The sequence below is a fragment of the Triturus cristatus genome, chromosome 9 (assembly GCF_964204655.1).
Source record: "Triturus cristatus chromosome 9, aTriCri1.1, whole genome shotgun sequence".
Classification (NCBI taxonomy): Eukaryota; Metazoa; Chordata; class Amphibia; order Caudata; family Salamandridae; genus Triturus; species Triturus cristatus.
Genome location: NC_140592.1, coordinates 938,446,469 through 938,466,791, shown reverse-complemented (window position 1 = coordinate 938,466,791; position 20,323 = coordinate 938,446,469). Strand labels below are relative to the sequence as shown.

Genomic DNA, 20,323 nt, shown 5'->3' with positions numbered 1-20,323 from the left:
CCTTACCTGATCCGTATAACCTCATTGTGTCTGTGTTGGGCAGGCCGCGCCTGGTCAGGTCTGGTGAGATGTGCTGGAGTAGGTAGGTAGGATTGTACACAACATCGCTGTAGTTGGTTGCTGGCTGGTGCTGATACATATGGGAAATTTCTGCCTTTCTGTCGCTAAAAGAGGCTATTGCAGAACCTTCAAGACAAAGACCACAGTTTAGAGAAACAACAGATACAAGTGTGATCAAGCGATGGCTAAGACTCAACATTCATAGTGGTGCGAAGGAGGAATATAGGATACATGATATGGACACTGAAAGTCACATAGGACATTAAATCAGAACAAAATAAACATTTTTCAGTGGAAAAATACTTCCATAGTAAGAGTTTTAAGTATGAGAATGAAGGGAAGTAGAGAATCTCAAGTAGGGGCAGAAAATGATGTATGGGAAGCGCAGTGAATTCATGGGACAAACTCCCAGCAAAATGGCAGAACCAAAACCATTAAGGCCAAATGGATGTATCTCACTTATATATTGATGCACACATACATGCAACCTTGCAAAGCCCTTTTCATCCAGCAGAATGAGGTATAAGAACGTTTTGCAACATCAGAATAAAATTCAGGAAGAAGTCCATGTTGGACCACCTCTCCTGTGCTTCTTGACAAGGCTACAACAGGACTCAGTAGGCCGGGGGAGCTACCAGAATGTGGGTGCGTCTCTTTCTTCCCCCACATGTTGATCAGTCTCTTTTGTTGCTGCAACTTTAATATGAAAAGTGAAACTGGATGTCAGCATGAATGAGGTGTCAAGGAACTTTATAGAGTAGAAACCTGAGAGGATTTAACATAAGCAGAACAGATGTTGCAATAAAATTAGCAAATAATACAGTGACACAACAGCTTCCCCAACAGAACAAGCATTTGCAATGCAATAGGTCTCGCAGTTGTTAAGAGTTTGAGCTATTGGCACTGTAAATGGCAATGCCTTTTATTTATGTGTGGGTTTTTAAAACATAAATAAAAGGCATTGTCATTTACAATGCCAATAGCTCAAACTCGTATAAATGCGAGACCTATTGCATTGCAAATGCTTGTTTTTTCTGTTATTTCTGTTGCAGTGATTTTTTTGTTGTTGTTAGTTTTGTGCATGAGGATGTTGTTTTTGAAGCAATGGTGTTGGTACAATTTCTTGGGAGGAGGAGAAGGGACGATGTTTGTTTCCCTGACAGGGGGTCCTTTACCCGACCAAGGAAGTCATCTTAGAATATGTAATGAGATTTAAACAGTAATCCGTTGGTGGGGTCCTGCGGGGATGGGATGGGGGTGTGAGGTAGGGGCTCTGTGGAGGGGAGGCGCACAGATGCTTTCAGAGGGCTTATTTGAAACTCAAAAAACAATTATTGTAGAATTGTGGACAGGAGTAACTTTATTTTCGGTAAAGCGGATGTTGGAGGCTGATGTTGAAAAATACCAATTATAGCGACACGTAAATTTGCATGTAATCTGCCGGGAGCCATACAGCCACCAGGGAGAATAGCAAGAAACGCTATTTATTTAGACAGTCGAAAGACAAGCTAATCTGCATGTGAAAGAGACCGCGCCGCTATTCACAGCCTGTTATTCACGCCTGTGTGCAAAAACTCCAGGAGGATGTGAAAACCACGTGACTGCCATCAAGCCTGGGCGAAACGCAAATATGGCATTTGTGTTAATTCTGTTAGCGAAATCTTCACTGATGTCTTTTAAACTATTTCGTTTTGTTTTCTTGTTATAATTCGCACTTTTTTTAAGGCACCGTGGTTCGCCACTAGCTGGTTGCAGATCTGTTAAGTGCATTTTATTAACTTGTTTTAAGAAGAACTTTAAGAATATTCTGTTTGTCCTGTGGCGCCTCCGCCCATGTTAAAAACAGATCAATGAAACTTTACAAAAACTTTTAAAACCAAGCAATCAGGGCAGTTGTCTCACGAGGTAATGTATATCCTTAAAACAAAGGGGCTGTTGTCGATTTTTCAAAATGTGCTCACTATCGCCAGGTAGTTCTCCACTTAGTAAAATGTTTTCGCAAAAGTTGACGAGGAGGGAGTGGGAGGGGGAGTGGGGGCGGAAAGACAAGCGCGCACTGAAGTTGACGAGGAGGGAGTGGGAGGGGGAGTGGGGGCGGGCACAGTGGTGCGGGACATCAAAGGGGCCCCGAAAGTGAAAGAAAACGAGTGCTTTCAGGCTGCCAAATGGTGCGCGCGCCCGGGGCACATGCACTGTAGTTGGAGGCCTGAAAGCACTCGTTTGCACTTCCAAAACGCGCTTACTATAAGTCTCGCCAGAGCAGCGCTAAAGCGCTGTCTCAGGCGAGACCTAAAAAACGCACAATCCTGGAGTTGCATGAGAAGGTGGTTTCAAAATCGTTCTGCGTGGATGGATATCTTTATTAGATGTTTTCCTTCAGGGAGGAGCCTCAAAGGGAGAGCCTTTGAGCTGGGACAGCGCCAATGAGAGCCACTGCCCGTAGGTCTTTCATTTACTTCATTTGAAGGTTTGTAGCGGGTTGAGGCAAAATAGGTCAGCTTTGTATATTATCATAGTTGCAAGGTAAGCATGTTGGAGGGCCCTAGGGCCTTCATAAAGATATGGGATAGGTGTCTTTTTTTCAAGAGGAAGGCTTCTAATAGGTTTCTCTTAACAAGAGTTCCCAATACTGCAGCAACCATAAAGCAGCGAGTAAAGAAACATTCACGGTAAAGAGTGGTGGAGATGAAACATTGGACACGTATTTTACACCTCACGAGGCACTCACTAAAATATGTTAAAGTATTGCTTTTTGTGCTCTGCTGACAGCTGAACGCCTGCCGAGGGCCCCAAATGTGGCTTGCGTTTTCAAAGCAAGCTTTATTGGGAACTCTAAACTGAACAATGGTGATAAAAAGTGATTGATGCCAGGCACTACCAGCAACGGAAACGGGCAGACTCTACAGGCGTTCTAAATGATCAGTGGCTAGAAAGGTAAACTGCATAGCTTCACAAAGCAACACGGGCTGTAAACAACTACACATGATTAGCAGTGGTTATTAGTAACAAGCATTTGCATAGCCAATAGGTCTCGCCTTTGGGACCTTATAAGTGTTTAGCCATGAAACAGTTGATGTTGTCGCACCAAGGATATTATGCTGCATAACTAAATACTTATAAGGTCCCAAAAGCGAGACCTATTGGCTATGCCAATGCTTGTTTTTTGGGTGGGGGGGTTTGAGTTTTATATAGAGTTTTATATAGTGCGAACTCGACCCGAAGTTATCAGGTATCTGACCGCTTTACATGAGCATTAGTTGCGTTACAGATGGACACATTCATTTTGTTCGGCACGGGTGATAAGTGATTTGCCCAGAACCACAGGATGTTGAGCTGTTGTTGACGAGACTCTAACCTGGTTCCCCAGCTTCGAGGTGGACTCATCTAGCCATTAGGCCACATCCTCTCATTGCAGAGAATTAAAAAATAAACCGAGACATGAACAGGTGACCAGCTTTGTGATTGTTCAAGAAAGTTTAAAGTATGTTTTCCCTGTCCTTGAGGGTCGTGATGAGAGACATTCTACTAATCTCCACATGCGTTCCCACCTAGCTCCCAGAGTCCAGATTCTGGGCTCTGTTTCCACTCCTCGGCTTACAGTGGGTAAACTAATGTTCAGGAGCAGTTGTTTGAATTGCTTCAATAGTCAGTGACAGCTACAGAACAGTGATAGGAACATGGTGTTCCAAAAGCGACATCCTTGCCACATGTGCTTAGACTGGGAATCGACCGGAAATACCGGTTAGAAGGTCATCGATTAAACTTGTTTATTTCTACTAAAAACACATTTTGTTTCTGTTATTGTAGCCACAATGCTACATATTTTAAACTTTTCTTTTGAGTATCCAGGGGCATAGTATTCAATTGAATATTTTTGTAGATTTTGTGTTGTAAACAAATGTACTTTGTGATTCTATTTCGAGCACTAAGGGATAGGAAGTTACATTTCTTAAGAATGGGGGCTGTATCTAGCCCATAGTGTTTCTGTATATTAGATTTACAATTTCGGAATCAGCTACGTATCTACACTTTACTGCAAGTGGCATAGATTAATGGTGGTCTCTGTCTATAGTCCTGAAACCACAGATTTGAATGTCAGTGATCAGTTGTAGAATTGTTAATTTCCTGGGGTCGATAAAAGGAAAATAATTTTTGGTGAGGTTAGTAGCACCTTTTAGTATGAAACATAAATTGAAAACCTATTTAAAACATCCTCAAGAATCGAACAAAATTACCCGAACTGTTCACATTACACTACCGAAAACTGGCCACTAGATGTCAGCATTGCAGTTTTACATGGGAAAGATATTACCTACGGAGTCCTTTAGTTAATCTAGTAAATGCAACAATTCTTGAAAACAAGCACTGGCTGCGCGGCCATAAATCGCGGCTGTAAGGGTGCCCGCAAGATGGCGCCGGTGCTCGTAAGCACGTGCCCGTGCGCGTAACAGCTCGCTGGTGGCCGGAGAAAGCCTTTTGGTAGCACTTCAAAAAGCCAGCTACTAAATGTCTTGCCAGACCAGCGCATACGCTGGCTCTAGCGAGACCTAAAAATGAGGCTACCCGCGGCTCACTCAGTGGGCCACCTCAAAAGGGCGGCCACCGTAGTGCCACATTAGGCACACCACCACCCCTCTAGTTGAGGGGACCCCGGGGAGGAGTCCCACAGCCCGGCGTGCCGGCTGCATCACTTCCGGGGCTCAGAGGGTAGGGACGAGGTATTAATACCTGCCCCTGCCCATCTGGCACCCTCTTTGGCTCGGGACACACCGTCTGGATGCCAGTACGAGAGAAACTAGGAGGCCACAGAAGGACGCACAGAGGAGCGTCGGGGTCCACCCTGAGTTAGGTGAGTTAGTTAAAGGCCTACCCGAAGGTGGAAAGGTACAGAAGGGTACCTCTGAGGAGCACAAGAGGGGTGCTGTGCCAAACCCCAGGAGTCTTTACGGCAGAACCCTTGAGAAAAATCATCAGTGACCTGCTAGTCCTTCGGGCGGTTGTAAGCCTGAGCAACCGGGGGCTTGCCTTGCAACGCTCCGCCCTTGAAAGGGCGTGAGTAAAGTGGTGGACCGATGGTTCACGGTATTCAAGGGGGGAATCCCCTCATAACTGGTAGCACTGATTGGGTTGGCCACGGTGCAATTTGGCTCTTCAGGCGAGCAGGGCAGCGTAGGTCAGTCACCACTGCCTGCCGTTGGATCGCCCTTAAGTTAACCCACCACGTTGGCATACTTTGTATGGAATAAACCTGCAGCAAATTTTTCCCAATAAAATTGTGTGGCGTGATTATTTATTCCAAGTGCATGTTATGTTCTGCAAAGGTGGTGAGGGTTGGCTATATAGGCACTATAACAGCGGCTTAAGGGCTCTCACCAGGCTGAGCAAAGTTGTGGCACTTTGTATATGGCCAATTCAAAAACTTATGAAAGTGCACATTTTGCCCAAGGACGCTATTGAAAGGGTTGTCGCCCTTGGCTGCCCCTGGTCATACCTGGATGACCTTGTTCCTCGTCACCTCGTAGCTGCTGCACTGTCCCTCCCCCCCCCTCCCGCCGCCGCATTTCAGACCTTCGTGGCCGCAGCGTGGAGGGAGGGTGAGTGAGGACTACATCACCCCGACTCCCCGGGCCCACACCGGACACAGCGTCACCTGTCTAGCGCCCGGAGGCGCATTAAATACGACATCACTCCCGGTGGAGCGGGTGTTTCTCCTGTTGTCGCCCTTGGCTGCCCCTGGTCATACCTGGATGACCTTGTTCCTCGTCACCTCGTAGCTGCTGCACTGTCCCTCCCCCCCCTCCCGCCGCCGCGTTTCAGACCTTCGTGGCCGCAGCGTGGAGGGAGGGTGAGTGAGGACTACATCACCCAGACTCCCCGGGCCCACACCGGACACAGCGTCACCTGTCTAGCGCCCGGAGGCGCATTAAATACGACATCACTCCCCGCGTCGCGGGATCGCGCGCGGGCGGCGCCGGGCTAAGCCCGGGCAAAGGGCGGGCCGTCTGAGGCCGTCCGAGGACGGAGGAGGCCGGGCTGGGCCACCCCCCTTTCGTGGATATACTGCCATCATTATTACACGTCAACGATAAGGTACTGTGCTACGCCAAATTGCCTTTCCGGTAATCTGGGTTTTACCTGGCTTGCTGCAGTGGATTTTGATATTGCTTTCTGCTATTTACTTGGTTGTTGCCGTACAGCTTGCGCTGTATCATCGCTGTTGGGATAAAGTTATGGGCAAAAGGAAAGCCGTAGAGGGAGGGCAGACGAGTACTGGTAAAAAGGAGAAAAAGTCCAAGAAGAACACTCATGCCGCCATGAACTGTGTCCTGACCAGAATAGAGGAGATAGTGCATGACTGTGAGGACACGCTGCTTGATGAGCAAGCGGGGAACCAGACAGCTAAAGTCGCCCCTAAGATAAATAGCACAATACCAACTATGTTTCACACTCACCGCTCGACAAAACAACAAAAGTCTGACCCCGCCTCCGATATCTCCACCTCTGTCTTGCAACACACCTCTTCACAACCCACGGCTACTACTACCACGAATACCTTAGAAGTAGTTCCAGTAAACTCGGGCACTGCCCTACAAGCCCTATTATGCACCAACAGGTTCGCCTCCCTCGACCCTGACCGGTCTTATCCATGTAGCCAGGCCGCCGCGCCTATAGCGGATTCTTTGACTTTTACCAGGTCTGATGTCGATAATTTTTCAGCGCTGTATGGCAGAGTTGTGAGACTAGAGGAGCTGGTGGCCGAACTTAGCAAGAGAGTGGAGAGTCTTATTAGGCACAAGGCCCCTTCCTCCACCTCCCTGGCCCTTCCATCTGCTCCCGGGGCAGTCTTGCCTACGAAGAAGTCTGACTCATCAAAGACAATTCCCCTAAAAACTAATGTTGGTAATGTAAACATGGCCCCTTATAATAAGAGGAACATTTCCAGAGAAAATGACCAGCCTCAGTTACACCTAGATCTGCTGAGAAGCCCTGCACCATCAAGCTTACCCACTGTAGTTCCTCCTTCTAGATGCACTCTCAGCCCTCTTATATCTAGTCGAGACAACTCTGCATCTCATTCTCTAGTTCCTTTGTCAATCCCTTATCCTGTGTGCAGGGGTTTCTCTGTTTTCATGACTCATGCTCCAAAACTGAAATCACGCTATGTTCCTGAAAGCAGTGAATCCCTGCATAACAAAGTTATACACTGGTTGAGATACGTAAGAGGATGTAGATCTATCATCAGAGAGGATATTACAAGGGTAAGGAGGCTTTCACGGGCGGATGCTGGCACTGATTGTATAGAGATCACTTTCAGGGATCCTGTCTTAGCTGAAAACCTACTCCTGCTTGAGTATAGGACTTCACCACCAGCTCGTTCTTCTATCCAGATTCGTAAGTTTCCTGTTTGGAATTCCCAGAGGGAGGGAGAGGACTCTGGCCTAAGACAAGTTGATTGACTACCCAATGCAACTACAGGTCCTCCCCTATATACACTCTCTCCCCACTTCGTAATGGGCCCATCCTCGAATAGCATTCCATCTCTTTACCCGCTCTCAAATGTTCAGGGTAAAGCTGCCGATAGCTTGGCAACCGATGTGAGCTCCCAAGTCAGCATGCCTGTAGCTATAGGGACCCCCTCCATGCCACCTTCCATGGGTGCTATTAAGTTGCTATCATGGAACACTGCAGGTCTAAGGAGGAACCTCATAGACCCTGTTTGGAGTGATTTCATTGACAAGTTTGATGTTATCCTCTTTCAGGAAACCTGGAGTTTGGTCCCCCTGCATAGATCAGGGTTTTCTACCTTTTCCGTTCCAGCGATTAGGTCCACACGAGGTCGACCCTCTGGGGGTCTCTTAATTTGGATCAATATTAGCTTGAACTGGACAGTTAAGTGGCATCCAACTACATCTTATGACCTCTTGCATATTTCTATTAAAGGGTCAGTCCATCAACTTCCCCTTGAAATATTTAACATTTATGCTAGGGGTACTCCCGGCGGACAAGCAAGTCCAACTGTCTCAGCTCTTGAGTCTGAACTCTCTGCAATTTCCCCCAAGGCGGGCGTCATAGTCGCCGGGGACCTAAACTGCACTTTTGAGCCCCTGAGCAGCGATGACATTCTGGGTATTGGTGATACTGACTCTAAACAGGGTATACCCCAACTAACTCTCCCACCATTGAAGAATTGGTCTAAAAGAGCAGTACAAGTCAACGCTCTCACCTTGGAGTTTAACTTGAGGGCCACAAATGGCCGAACCCATTCAGATGGCCTGGGTGCCCCTACATTTACGAGAACCGGTGCCCCCTCACGTATCGATTATATCCTACTGAGTACAGAGATCTGGCCAGACCTGATTGATATGGTAGTGGTCGATAGGCCCGAGAGCGATCACAACCCCCTGTTTTTGCAACTCAGGAGGAGCCTGGCCACTACTTTTATCGAGCACCCGATTGAACAGAGGCCCGGGGCTAGAGAGGTCGCCCTCACAAATTGTAATAGACGTCTCAAGTGGTCCAGGGTGGCAAAGCGTGAGATGGACCTGGGTAAAATCAGAAGCTCAGTCGAAGATGGCATTGCAGCAATGGACTTACTCACTAGTTGCCACTCGAAGATCCTCCCCACCAATGACTTCCTAGAAGTCTACCAACAAACGATAGCAAGGGTTGGGAATTTCTTTGTGATACAGGAGAAGGGGGATCTAAAGTGGCACCCCCCAAAAACAGAAAACCCCTGGTTTTCACAAGACTGCAGGGTTATGAGACAGTCTCTATCTCAAGCCATTAAATCCAAGGACCAATTAGCCATTACTAATGCCCGGAAAATGTACTACAACACTATAAGGACGGCAAAGCGTATGTGGGATGAATCCCATTGGCAAGACTTAAAGGCCGCAGCCCTGCTAAAAGATTCATCCCCTTTTTGGAACCTTGTAAACACTAGTATGAGGGGTGGGGCTGATCCAATCCCGAACCATATAACGGGGTCCCAATGGTATTCACACTTTTCAAACCTTTATTAATCTAGGGAAAGAGTGGGCCACGGGGAGCAGGTGCTTGAATCGGAGTATCCGGAACCTTTTGAGCCGGAGCCCGATTTTGCTCTAATTGAGGTCCTCTCTGCAATAAATACGATTGCCCCGGGGAAAGCAGCTGGCCCTGACGGACTTCCAGGTGACCTACTGCTCCACGAAAAAGACCTCTGGGCAGAATTAATCCTTCGGTTCCTTAAAAATTTAGCCCTAGGTTGTCCAATTCCGGACTCCTGGAAGGGGGCGGAGGTGGTGGCCATATACAAGAAAGGGGATAGAGGGGACCCTGCCAACTACAGACCGATTAGCTTAATCGATGTAATTCAAAAAGTGGTTGGCAGAGTCCACCTAACCAGGATTAAGGCCTGGATAGATGAGGAGGGTATTCTGAGTCACCTGCAGGCGGGCTTTAGGGAGGGAGTAGGCACTATTGACCAGGTCTTCAGATTTTGTACCATCTATTGGAAATCTGTGGTCATCGAAAAAGGAAGCCTTTACTTGGCATTTATTGATTTAAAAACAGCCTTTGACCTGGTCCCACGATCACAGCTGTGGCAGGTACTACACGACCTGGGTATCCCTCCCCTAACCCTGGACCTCCTCAAACGCCTCCACGTAGGAAACTTTGCCAAAGTCAGGTGGGGACCGCAGGGACAACTTACAGAGAGGATTTCAGTTGAGAAAGGAGTGCGACAGGGTTGTGTCATGGCCCCGACCCTGTTCTCTCTCTATATAAATGGTGTGGCAGACTATTTGAGAGGCGACAGGGTCGATGCCCCAACCCTGTGCGGGGAAAAAATATCTACCCTGCTCTTTGCTGATGACACTCTCTTGATTTCGAAAAGCCCTATGGGCTTACAAACACTGTTGTCCCGTTTTTCCCAGTTTTGTGACATCAGGGGGCTGAAAATAAATACATCAAAAACCAAGCTGATGGCGCTCTCTCCCTCAAAAAACTTCAGGAATAACATCAACCTCAACGGCATCACACTTGAGCTAGTGGACGCTTTTGATTACCTTGGAGTGAGGGTCAATAACAAGCTCAAATGGGCTCCCCATCTTTCTAAAATGCTCCTTGCCCACAAAAGAGCTGCAGGGGCAATATCGAAACATCAGAGGCTCTCACACAGTAGGCCAATAGCGGCGGCCGTTAAGGTTTACGAGGGGAAGGCACTGTCAGCAGCCCTCCACGGGGCGGAACTGTGGGGTTTTGAAAACTTGACAGAGTTACTTAGATCTGAGAACAAGTTCTTCAGAGACTTAGTCTCGCTTCCCCTGTCCACACCACTAGTTCCACTCCGTAGCGACTTTGGCAGACAAAACATCAGCAACGTGGCCAGGCTGCGTCCCATTTTATTCTGGTCGAGGATCAGAAGGTCCCCCGAACTCCACCACTATGCCTCAGCCCAGGATGAGTTATTAAATCTGGGAGCAGATCATAAGATCCCCTGGGTAATGAATTTGAAAAAACAACTGCAGAAGATTGGTTTGGAAGAAGCCTGGGTGACCCAGGTCCCACCCCCCAAACTAATGTTAATTTTTTTTTATTGGGATTGGGTTATGGCCGAAACCTTAAGAAGTCAGGAGGGTGTCCTCACTGTGCATTTTTTGGACATGAAACCGGCTCCCAATCTGGAGCCCTTTTTGGATTTTATTGAATTGCCTCATGACAGATCATTATATCTTAAACTGCGGTATGGTACTCTCCCACTTTATGATTTTCAATCTAGTTGGAGCAAGGCAATCACGTACCCAAAAGGTTGCCCTGGTTATACCTCGCCCACAGAGTCTATTGGCCACTTTATGTTTGCCTGCCAGGCGTACAGGCAACCCAGATTAAGGTGGCTTAAACCTGTCTGCAAAAATCTGGGTATAAGGTCTGCAAGGGTGGCACTGCGCATTTTGACATATGAAACATCCGTCCCAAGTGTAATCTGTGGGACCGCCAAATACCTGGGTTGGGCCTGGAGGTTAAGACGCAGGCTGCTCAAGGTGCACCATTTATAAGTATGTGGTAAATAATTTAATTACCGGGACTTAATTTGATGCGGAAAATCTATAACAATAGCTCAGTAAAATAAGAGGCAGAATCCGTGGTATTAGAGGTTCGGAACGGGCTTTATTCCAGAATCAATTTAAATTGGCGCTCCATATTCCATCACCACGAAGGTTCAGGAAGTGAAGACGCTACTTTATTGACAGGTAATCATTTTTATACAATAGGCATTACAGTGAAGCAAATGCAGAAGGCGTAACAATTGATAGCAAAGATAAAACATACATGCGTAGCTAGAGTGGGTGTAACTGGGCGTAACTAAAGAACGTCATCAGGTATGATGTCATAATAGGGTGGTTCCATGAAAGAATTTCGCAATGTCAGCAGAAATACTTGGCAGAAATGCGCGCGCAGCAGCATGACGTGTGATTGACGTGCAGCTAGGGGGTGAAGGGGACTTGACATTTAGCTCTACATGTGGCGACAGAAGTCTGGAGAGTCAAGTCAACCTAATCCCAAATCATATCTAACATCCTATGTTTAAAGAACTATGTTATCCAAAAGAGAGGTCTCTTAGAGTAGAATCTTATTCTATACTGACTATGAGTGCGTGTACAAGCGTCTAAGTGTCTACACAATATGCGGGGGCAGAAATCTTCCATAGTAACAGGGCTATGAATTACTTGCATAATGACAGAGAAGCCGGGCCTTTCGCTCGGTAGCTGGAAGAATGTTTACTTAAACTACTAGACAGGAATGCATTGGGTAGGGAGCGGAGCAGATAATTTCGAAGGTGAAATACAGTTTTTGGCAGGCAACAGGCCCTTTGGGATGTACTTTTATCGGAAACAATGGGGGTGGCAAGTCTTTTGGTATTTCCGGAGTAGCCTTAGGTAATCCTTCGGCCAGAAGAGGATACATACCATTCACAAGGGCATTTCTTTGTCTGTCTGTTTGTTCTGACTTTACTCGAGTACCTTCTTCAATTAATACACTTTCTCGAACTTTATTTGAATTCTCCTTACTTTTCTCTTCCTGTCTGAGCGCTTTTTCTGTACGTCTATATGATTCTTTACGCCATAATTCAATGGCATCTTTCTGTGACTGTCTAGCTTTCTTTTTCCATAATTCTTCTTCTACTTTCATAATGCAATCTGCATCCCAGGTCCCAGCTGCGGGCCACCTCTGACTTTCTGGTAATTCCTTGGTGTAGTCTACCCATAGATCAAGAAATAATATGGCGTCTAGGCCATGTTTATGATACATGAAGTACCCTGGAGTGTCCCTAGGAGGAATGGGAACAGCTTCTTCGAGTACCCCTTTTCTGGTTTTGATCTGTCTTAATTTCGAAAAGAGCGGCATATTGGGAACTGATCTGATACCTAATTTTGAACACGTTTAATACCATAAAACACAATAATGAACAGTCATTCACACCACAGTATACAGAACGTATTTTAAAACATTTTAACATTTAACATTTAAATAAAATAGACAATGATGGCCATTTAGGGAACTAGTCACTAAGCATAATACTCGATACTAACTAGGTAATTCTGAATTATATACTAGACATACTTGATATACTGCTAAACAGTACAGATACACTGCTGAAACAGTGCAGACCGGATTTGTGTACCCAAACCCGTCTTGACCGGCACAAACTATGTGCACATCAGAACGCCTCCCCGATAATGGTACTCACCGGGTAGCTCGGAACGGAAGGCCTCGGAACTGAACTGAACTTGAACCGGACTGAACTCGACTCGAAACTTCGGAAACTTCGGAAACTTCGGAGACTGGTGGGCCTCTGTATACCTCGGATCTTGCTCTCTCAGCTAGGCTCTGGTCGGGATACTTCGCACTTCTCACCGCCTCGTCTGGGTGTTGATCGCAGCCTCAGTTACCCCCGCTCGGCAGGAGGGAGATACAGGAAATCCTGTGGGTACGCGTTGTTGTCCGTCCAGCTGTGACAGGAGACCGGGCCTGCAACGCACCGCCGGCGCGTGAGATGAGAAAGTGTCCCTGTTCGGGCGCCATTTATGTGGTAAATAATTTAATTACCGGGACTTAATTTGATGCGGAAAATCTATAACAATAGCTCAGTAAAATAAGAGGCAGAATCCGTGGTATTAGAGGTTCGGAACGGGCTTTATTCCAGAATCAATTTAAATTGGCGCTCCATATTCCATCACCACGAAGGTTCAGGAAGTGAAGACGCTACTTTATTGACAGGTAATCATTTTTATACAATAGGCATTACAGTGAAGCAAATGCAGAAGGCGTAACAATTGATAGCAAAGATAAAACATACATGCGTAGCTAGAGTGGGTGTAACTGGGCGTAACTAAAGAACGTCATCAGGTATGATGTCATAATAGGGTGGTTCCATGAAAGAATTTCGCAATGTCAGCAGAAATACTTGGCAGAAATGCGCGCGCAGCAGCATGACGTGTGATTGACGTGCAGCTAGGGGGTGAAGGGGACTTGACATTTAGCTCTACATGTGGCGACAGAAGTCTGGAGAGTCAAGTCAACCTAATCCCAAATCATATCTAACATCCTATGTTTAAAGAACTATGTTATCCAAAAGAGAGGTCTCTTAGAGTAGAATCTTATTCTATACTGACTATGAGTGCGTGTACAAGCGTCTAAGTGTCTACACAATATGCGGGGGCAGAAATCTTCCATAGTAACAGGGCTATGAATTACTTGCATAATGACAGAAAAGCCGGGCCTTTCGCTCGGTAGCTGGAAGAATGTTTACTTAAACTACTAGACAGGAATGCATTGGGTAGGGAGCGGAGCAGATAATTTCGAAGGTGAAATACAGTTTTTGGCAGGCAACAGGCTGATGTCAGGCACCGTTAGCTGCGCAGAGAATGAGGACAAAGTTCATGGATACAGATGCGAGCTCGGACTGGAGCTTTCAGAGGCAGAAGGCAGAAAAAGCTTGATGGCAGAATCAGGGCCTACTTGCCTGGACTGTAAAATGTCATAAGTGAACCATATAAAGCCGGTGGCCTTTCGTACTTAGGAATGGAATATCCGGCCCATTCATGGCGGATCTGAAAGATGACATGTTGGCGGTGGACGCACATGTGTTTGCGTCTTCATAACTGGAACTGGAGGGAACATACATGTACTTGTGATTTATACATGAAACCGTTGGGGTCCAAGATAGGGGACATAACTGACCAGAAGAATCCATATTTCCACATTCCCTCCTTGTCCCCTACTTGCCCGTCAAGAGATATCAATCTTCATCAATCCATCGATCTGTTCATATAGCATCATTTGTTCTTCTTTCTTCTTCCGTGATGAATGAAATCTTGGTGGTGGAATACACGATGTGGCACACAGACCACAGATCGCTGGTCCACATTGTAGACATAGACAGCAACTGAATAGTATGAGAAAGCCAATACCTAGGAAGGATAGGACCTTCCATCCAAAGGTAGATAATACACTCCAAAACCAACCGGACCAAGTCCAGGTGCCTGGATTCTGGTGTATCTGGCTTACAATCTTATGAAGGCGAGTTATGGCTTTATATACAGATGGCGAATTTTCTGGTATGAAAATGCAACAACTTGATCCGATGACCCTACAAGCTCCGCCCCTATCGGCCAGGATGACGTCAAGGACAAGACGATTTTGAAGCACAACAATCCGCATAGCAGACTGCTCTTCTGTTAAATTGCCTAAGGCGGAAATAGTTTCGTTTACTACTGCTTCAAGGGTTCTGGTTAATCTACGTATCAGCTTACTATTGGTAACTGTACCTATATAGGGAAAGAGACCTTTATTGAAATCTGTGTATTTTTCCCATGTTGTCTCAGTGTAATCGACTATTGGGAGATCTCTCCTTTCTCTATTGTGTACTAAATGAGTATTTCTATGATAATCAGGAGGAGCTAGGAAAACAGGTGGCAAAAGGAATCCGATGTAGCAGGTACCATCCCAATCTAGTGGCAAACGTATGTATGCCGTCTGACCACATATGAAGTAGGAATGGCGGGAAGCTCTAAATGTAGACTTGCCTTGATCACTAAATTCTATTACAGTGGTGCATCTACTATGGCCCATATGTATGGAACCATTCTTTCTTACACATAATTCACCTTTTACTGGAAATACTGACATGGCGGGCAAAATTGGAGTAGCTTCGGATTCGACATTCAGGATCATGAGATTAAGCGTAAAATTACCTAATCCATACACTTCATTTTCTAGATCAGTTCCTGTTCTTTTGGGAAGTCCCTCCTTGTTAGGGTGACAGACTTTGAGTAAAACTAAGTTCAAATTTCCCCATACCCAGTTATTCTGGTAAACTGCAGAATTCGAATCTAGGGAATTAATTAAACTAAACCATGCTCCACAGGAGCCGTTGTGTGTGAACGGGTATGGAAAGAGAGGTAGAATTCCTTTATAGTTCTGATAGGGAGGGAGTCGACCACATATCCAACAATTTGTAGCATTGCTAACCTGATGGGAATGATGTAACATACTAATAAACGTGTTATTGCGCAGCGCAAATCTATAGGACAATTCATGCGGAGGTAATTCACTAAAAGAATGTTCAGCAGTAACATTATAAACATGTCTAGAAATAGGATAATATATGTGCAACAATATACTTGCAGTAATTATTAAAAGACTTAAGAAAGGGGGAGGAGCCTAGCGCGCAACCAAGATGGCCGCGTAGGTGCGAGGCTCCCGAGGACCTCCGCGACCTCCTGAATTAATCCTGGCGATATCCTGTCCTTGTTGAGGGGACTGTGTTGGGGAACCCGAGCAGAGGCGCCACCCGTTTTTCGGGCTCGAATCGGACCCCGGACACCGGTGGGAGCACCGATCGAAGGTTGCGGCCTTCTCCTCGCCGGCCCCCCGGATTGGAGTAGTGGGGCGATCCGGGGACATATTGAACAACAGCGGCGGGCAGGGCTGGGTGACTCGCGTACCCCGCACTTTCACTTTCGCTTTTGCGCCCTCCTTGCACTCAAGCGAGGCTGGGTTGCGGAGCCGGGTGGGGTGGTGTGGTCTTGTCCAGGAGCCCGGCCGACCCGCCGGCGGTGGGTTGACCTGCGGTTCGGTGGTCGCCCCCGCCCCTCCCCGGAGCCCGTGAATTGGTATAGCGGCCCGTTTGAGGAGATTGGCACGGCGGTGGGAGAGCAAGCATGTCCACCAAACAAGATGGCGACCGGGCGAAGGTGAAGACAACCCGCCGTGGCACGGCGCACCAAGCTAACAGTATGGACCGCTACACGCTCCAGAAGGGTTCTCCGGAGACATTGCGCGCATCCCCGGTGGGCCCGACGGAGGCATCTGCTCATCCGGTGGATTTGACCCTCCGGGACGTCATGGGCGCCATTGCAGAGATGAAGGCCTCGGTGGACCAGCGTTTCGACACCCTAGCGCAAAAAATAGACTCGGTCCTGGTGGATGTGAGCCTTGTGAGGGCAGACTTGTCCAAAACGAACGACCGGGTCGATTCCCTGGCCCACACCACAACGAGCCTCACGACGGACGTGGTGGCCCTTCAGAAGGAGGTGCGCCGGCTTGGCCAGGCGAGCGCCCTGATGGACCGGCGACTGGAGGATTCCGAGGGTCGGGCCCGGAGGAATAATGTCCGTATTGTGGGGGTGCCGGAGGGACGAGAGGCGGAGGCGGCAGATCTTTTTGTGGAAGAATTGATCCTGACCCATCTCCAGCCCCGGGGGCTGAGTAAGCTTTTTGCGGTGGAGCGTGCTCACCGGGTCCCTGGGGGCAGACCTAGACCGGTGCCCCGCCGCGGCCTCTCATTGCCCGGATTTTTAATTTTCGGGATAGAGATGCTATCCTCCAGACCTCCAGGCAACAGGGACCGGTCAAGCTTGACAACATGGATGTGCATTTCTACCCAGACTTTACTCCGGCGGTTCAGAAGCAGAGACAGAGTTTTCTTGGTGTTAAACGTCGCCTACGGGACCTGAACCTCAAGTACTCAATGCTTTTTCCAGCTAAGCTGAGGGTGGAGGTGGATGGTCGCACGCACTTCTTCGACCGGCCCGAGGCGGCTGGGGACTGGTTGGACACACTGCCTGGAGCTCGGGGCCGGGGGGGCGGGGGGGGGCGCGGCTGGCGAGGAGGGCCCGCCGGATCAGAATTGAGGGGTGACTGAATAGGCCTTGCTCTGGACGATGTTCCTTCACCATTTATTGATTGCATATGTTCCCCTCCTACGGAGGTCATGCGGGGTCTGTTGGGGGCTTCCCTCCTCCTCTGGGGGACTAGTTAGTTTTAGCTATGGGGCGACAGGCACACTGCACTTTGGGGGGGCTGTCTGGGCTCATGCAGGGGTGCAGGGAGGGGGGAATTCTGTTGGGATGGGGGGGTGGGGGGGGTGTGTTGTTTGTTTGCACCGCAAGGCAAACCCGCTATTGTGTTGTTGTTTTTAAGATGCTCGGTGGGGGACGACCGATTGTTTCGACGTATGATGGGGGGTAGGGATTTGACTGTGTTGTCATGGAATGTTAACGGCCTGGGGGATAGGATTAAGCGTGGTGTGGTCCTGCAATACTTAAAACGTATTTCACCAGATGTTGTCTTCCTGCAGGAGACGCACCTTATAGGTAACTCCTTTCATGCAATGAATCGGCGGGGATATCGTTTGGCGGCCCATTCTGGCTTCACTTCGGGCTCGCGGGGGGTGGGCATTATGATCAAGAACTCGCTCCCGTTGGAGATTGATGAGGTGCGCCATGATGAGAGGGGACGCTACACTGTTCTGGTGGGAAGAATGGAGGGTAGAGTGTTTATTTTTATATCAGTGTACGTCCCGCCTGGGTTACAAGCCACCACATTTGCGGATCTGGGGCACCTCCTTCTGGACCTTCCGAGTGGCCTGCTGGTGGTTGGAGGGGACTTTAATGCGGTAGCTTCTGGGTCTATGGATCGCCATCCCCCTAGGGACCTCCCCCGGGCACAGGCGTGGCTGCCCGGCCTTTTAGACACGCTGGGCCTGGTGGATTGCTGGCGATTAAAACATCCCGCACAGCGGCAGTACACCTTCCACTCGGGCGCCCATGGTAGCCTCTCGCGGCTTGATTACATCCTTGTCCCGGCGGCCCATGCAGGGAGGGTGGGGGAGGTGCGCCATCTGGCGCGGGGTATCTCAGACCACTCCCCGTTGCTGTTACATTTCGATGTCTTCCCGAGGGGGGATGGCAGGGTGGCTCCAATCAATGCATGGTATTTGCGCGACCCCACCATTCGTGCCGATTTGATCAAATCCTTACGGCGATATTTCGACGAGAATGTGGGGTCGGTCCCTTCGGCCATCTCCCTGTGGGAGGCTTTCAAGGTAGTTCTAAGAGGGGAGGCCCTCTCCTTTATCTCCCATGCCCGGCGGCGCGAGCGGGAGGAGGTGACCCGGGTAGAGGCCGAGATTGCAGAACTGGAGGGTGACCTGGGGAGCGGGGTAACAGACGCCAAGCTGCATGTTCTACACCTAAAGCAGGCGGCCTATCGGGCCCTCGTCACGGAGGCGGCCAGGGGCCTCAGTAGAGAGCAGCAGGGGCGATTGTATGATGTGGGTGATAAGGCTGGCAAATTGATTGCGTGGTTGGATAAGAGGGAGAGAGCGAGCCGCGTGGTGCCTTTGATTGAGAGTGTGGATGGTGCGTGTGTCACCGAGCCGGCAGCCATTGTCGCCTGCTTTGCGGACCATTTCCGCGAAGTCTACTCCCCGGTTTCCCCCTGCTCGGAGGAAGATTCCCATGCCCTGCTTCGGGACATCGCACTGCCCTCCCTTACGGTGGAGGACAGGGATTCGCTGGACGCTCCTCCCACCTCGGACGAAATTGCCTTGGCTATTCGCTCGGTTGCATCCGGCAAGGCCATGGGCCCCAATGGTATTCCCATTGAGCTATACAAGCTACGCCCGGATGTGTTGGCGCCCCACCTGCGCGCGATGTTCCTGGTGGCCCACTCGCAGGGTTCCCTCCCGCCGGACCAGCGTCTGGCCACAATTGTGGTGATCCACAAGGAGGGGAGGCCCCGTGAACGGGTCACATCCTATAGGCCGATCTCGCTCCTGAACGCGGAGCCCAAAATCCTCGCCAAGGTGTTGGCCAACCGGTTGGTTGGCGTGGTGGGCGATTTGGTCCACCAAGACCAATCTGGCTTTATACCACACCGCAACACGGCGCTCAATCTGCGGCGCTTGCACGGGGTGCTCGCGCGTGTCCCATTTGTGCGGGAGCCGGCCATCTTGGCGTCCTTGGACGCCACCATGGCGTTTGACACGCTGGAGTGGCCATACATCTGGGCGATGCTGGCGAAATTTGGATTTGGACCGGGCTTTATCAGCTGGGTCAAATTGTTGTACTCGGGCCCATTGGCGCAGGTGGTGGTGAATGGGCGAGTCTCGGTCCCATTCGCGCTGGGGTGGGGCACGCGACAGGGTTGCCCCTTGTCACCTCTCCTGTTTGCACTGGCCCTGGAGCCCCTGGCGGAGTGGCTGCGGTGGCACCCTTCCATCCGTGGTCTCCGCTGGACCCCCGAGTATGAGGACCGTGTGTCCCTCTATGCTGATGATATCCTCCTGTATCTCGCCTCCCCGCGTAAATCACTGATCGTCCTGGTTGATGTTTTGCGCTCATTCGGTCGCAACTCAGGACTTGTCATCAACTGGGCGAAATCCTGTGTATACGTGCTTTCCGGGGAGGCTCCGGTCCTGCCACGGGACTGTCCGATCCAGATTGCCTCCCAGGGGTTTCGGTACCTGGGTATATATATCACTCTTGACCCGGAGGCCCGCTATGAGCGGAATTTGTTGCCCCCCCTCCAGCGCTTGAAGGAGGACGTGGTGCGCTGGCGGCGTCTGCCGCTTTCGCCGCTCGGCCGAGCGGCCTTGTTTAAAATGATGTCCTTGCCGCGCTTCCTCTACGCCCTCCAGAATACTATGGACTTGGTTCCAGCACGCTATTTCCGTGAGGTGGAGGGCCTCCAGCGGCGCCTGTTCTGGGACGGGAGGCCGCGCATTGCTCTAGCTAAATTGACGCTCCCGTGGTACGATGGGGGGGTCGCCCTCCCGGACATTAAACGGTATTACTGGGCCTCCCAACTGGCTGCAATTAATCATGGCCTTTACGGGCCCGCCTTGAACCCGGCGTTTGAGATGGACAAGATGCTCCTCCCCGGTGGCGACTACAATCGAGCGCTCTACTCTGCCGCGCCTGACTCCCGTCTG

The 20,323-nt window shown here is 49.3% G+C and overlaps 1 protein-coding gene across 1 annotated transcript in view; it reads right to left on the bottom strand.

Annotated features, from left to right (window-relative positions):
* TC2N (tandem C2 domains, nuclear) overlaps nucleotides 1-20,323 on the bottom strand; it is a 243,432-nt gene that overhangs the window by 119,817 nt on the left and 103,292 nt on the right. The window contains exon 4 of the mRNA XM_085626516.1: nucleotides 7-186. Within this exon, the coding sequence (XP_085482642.1) occupies nucleotides 7-186 (180 nt within the window). The remainder of the gene's footprint in view (nucleotides 1-6; nucleotides 187-20,323) is intronic.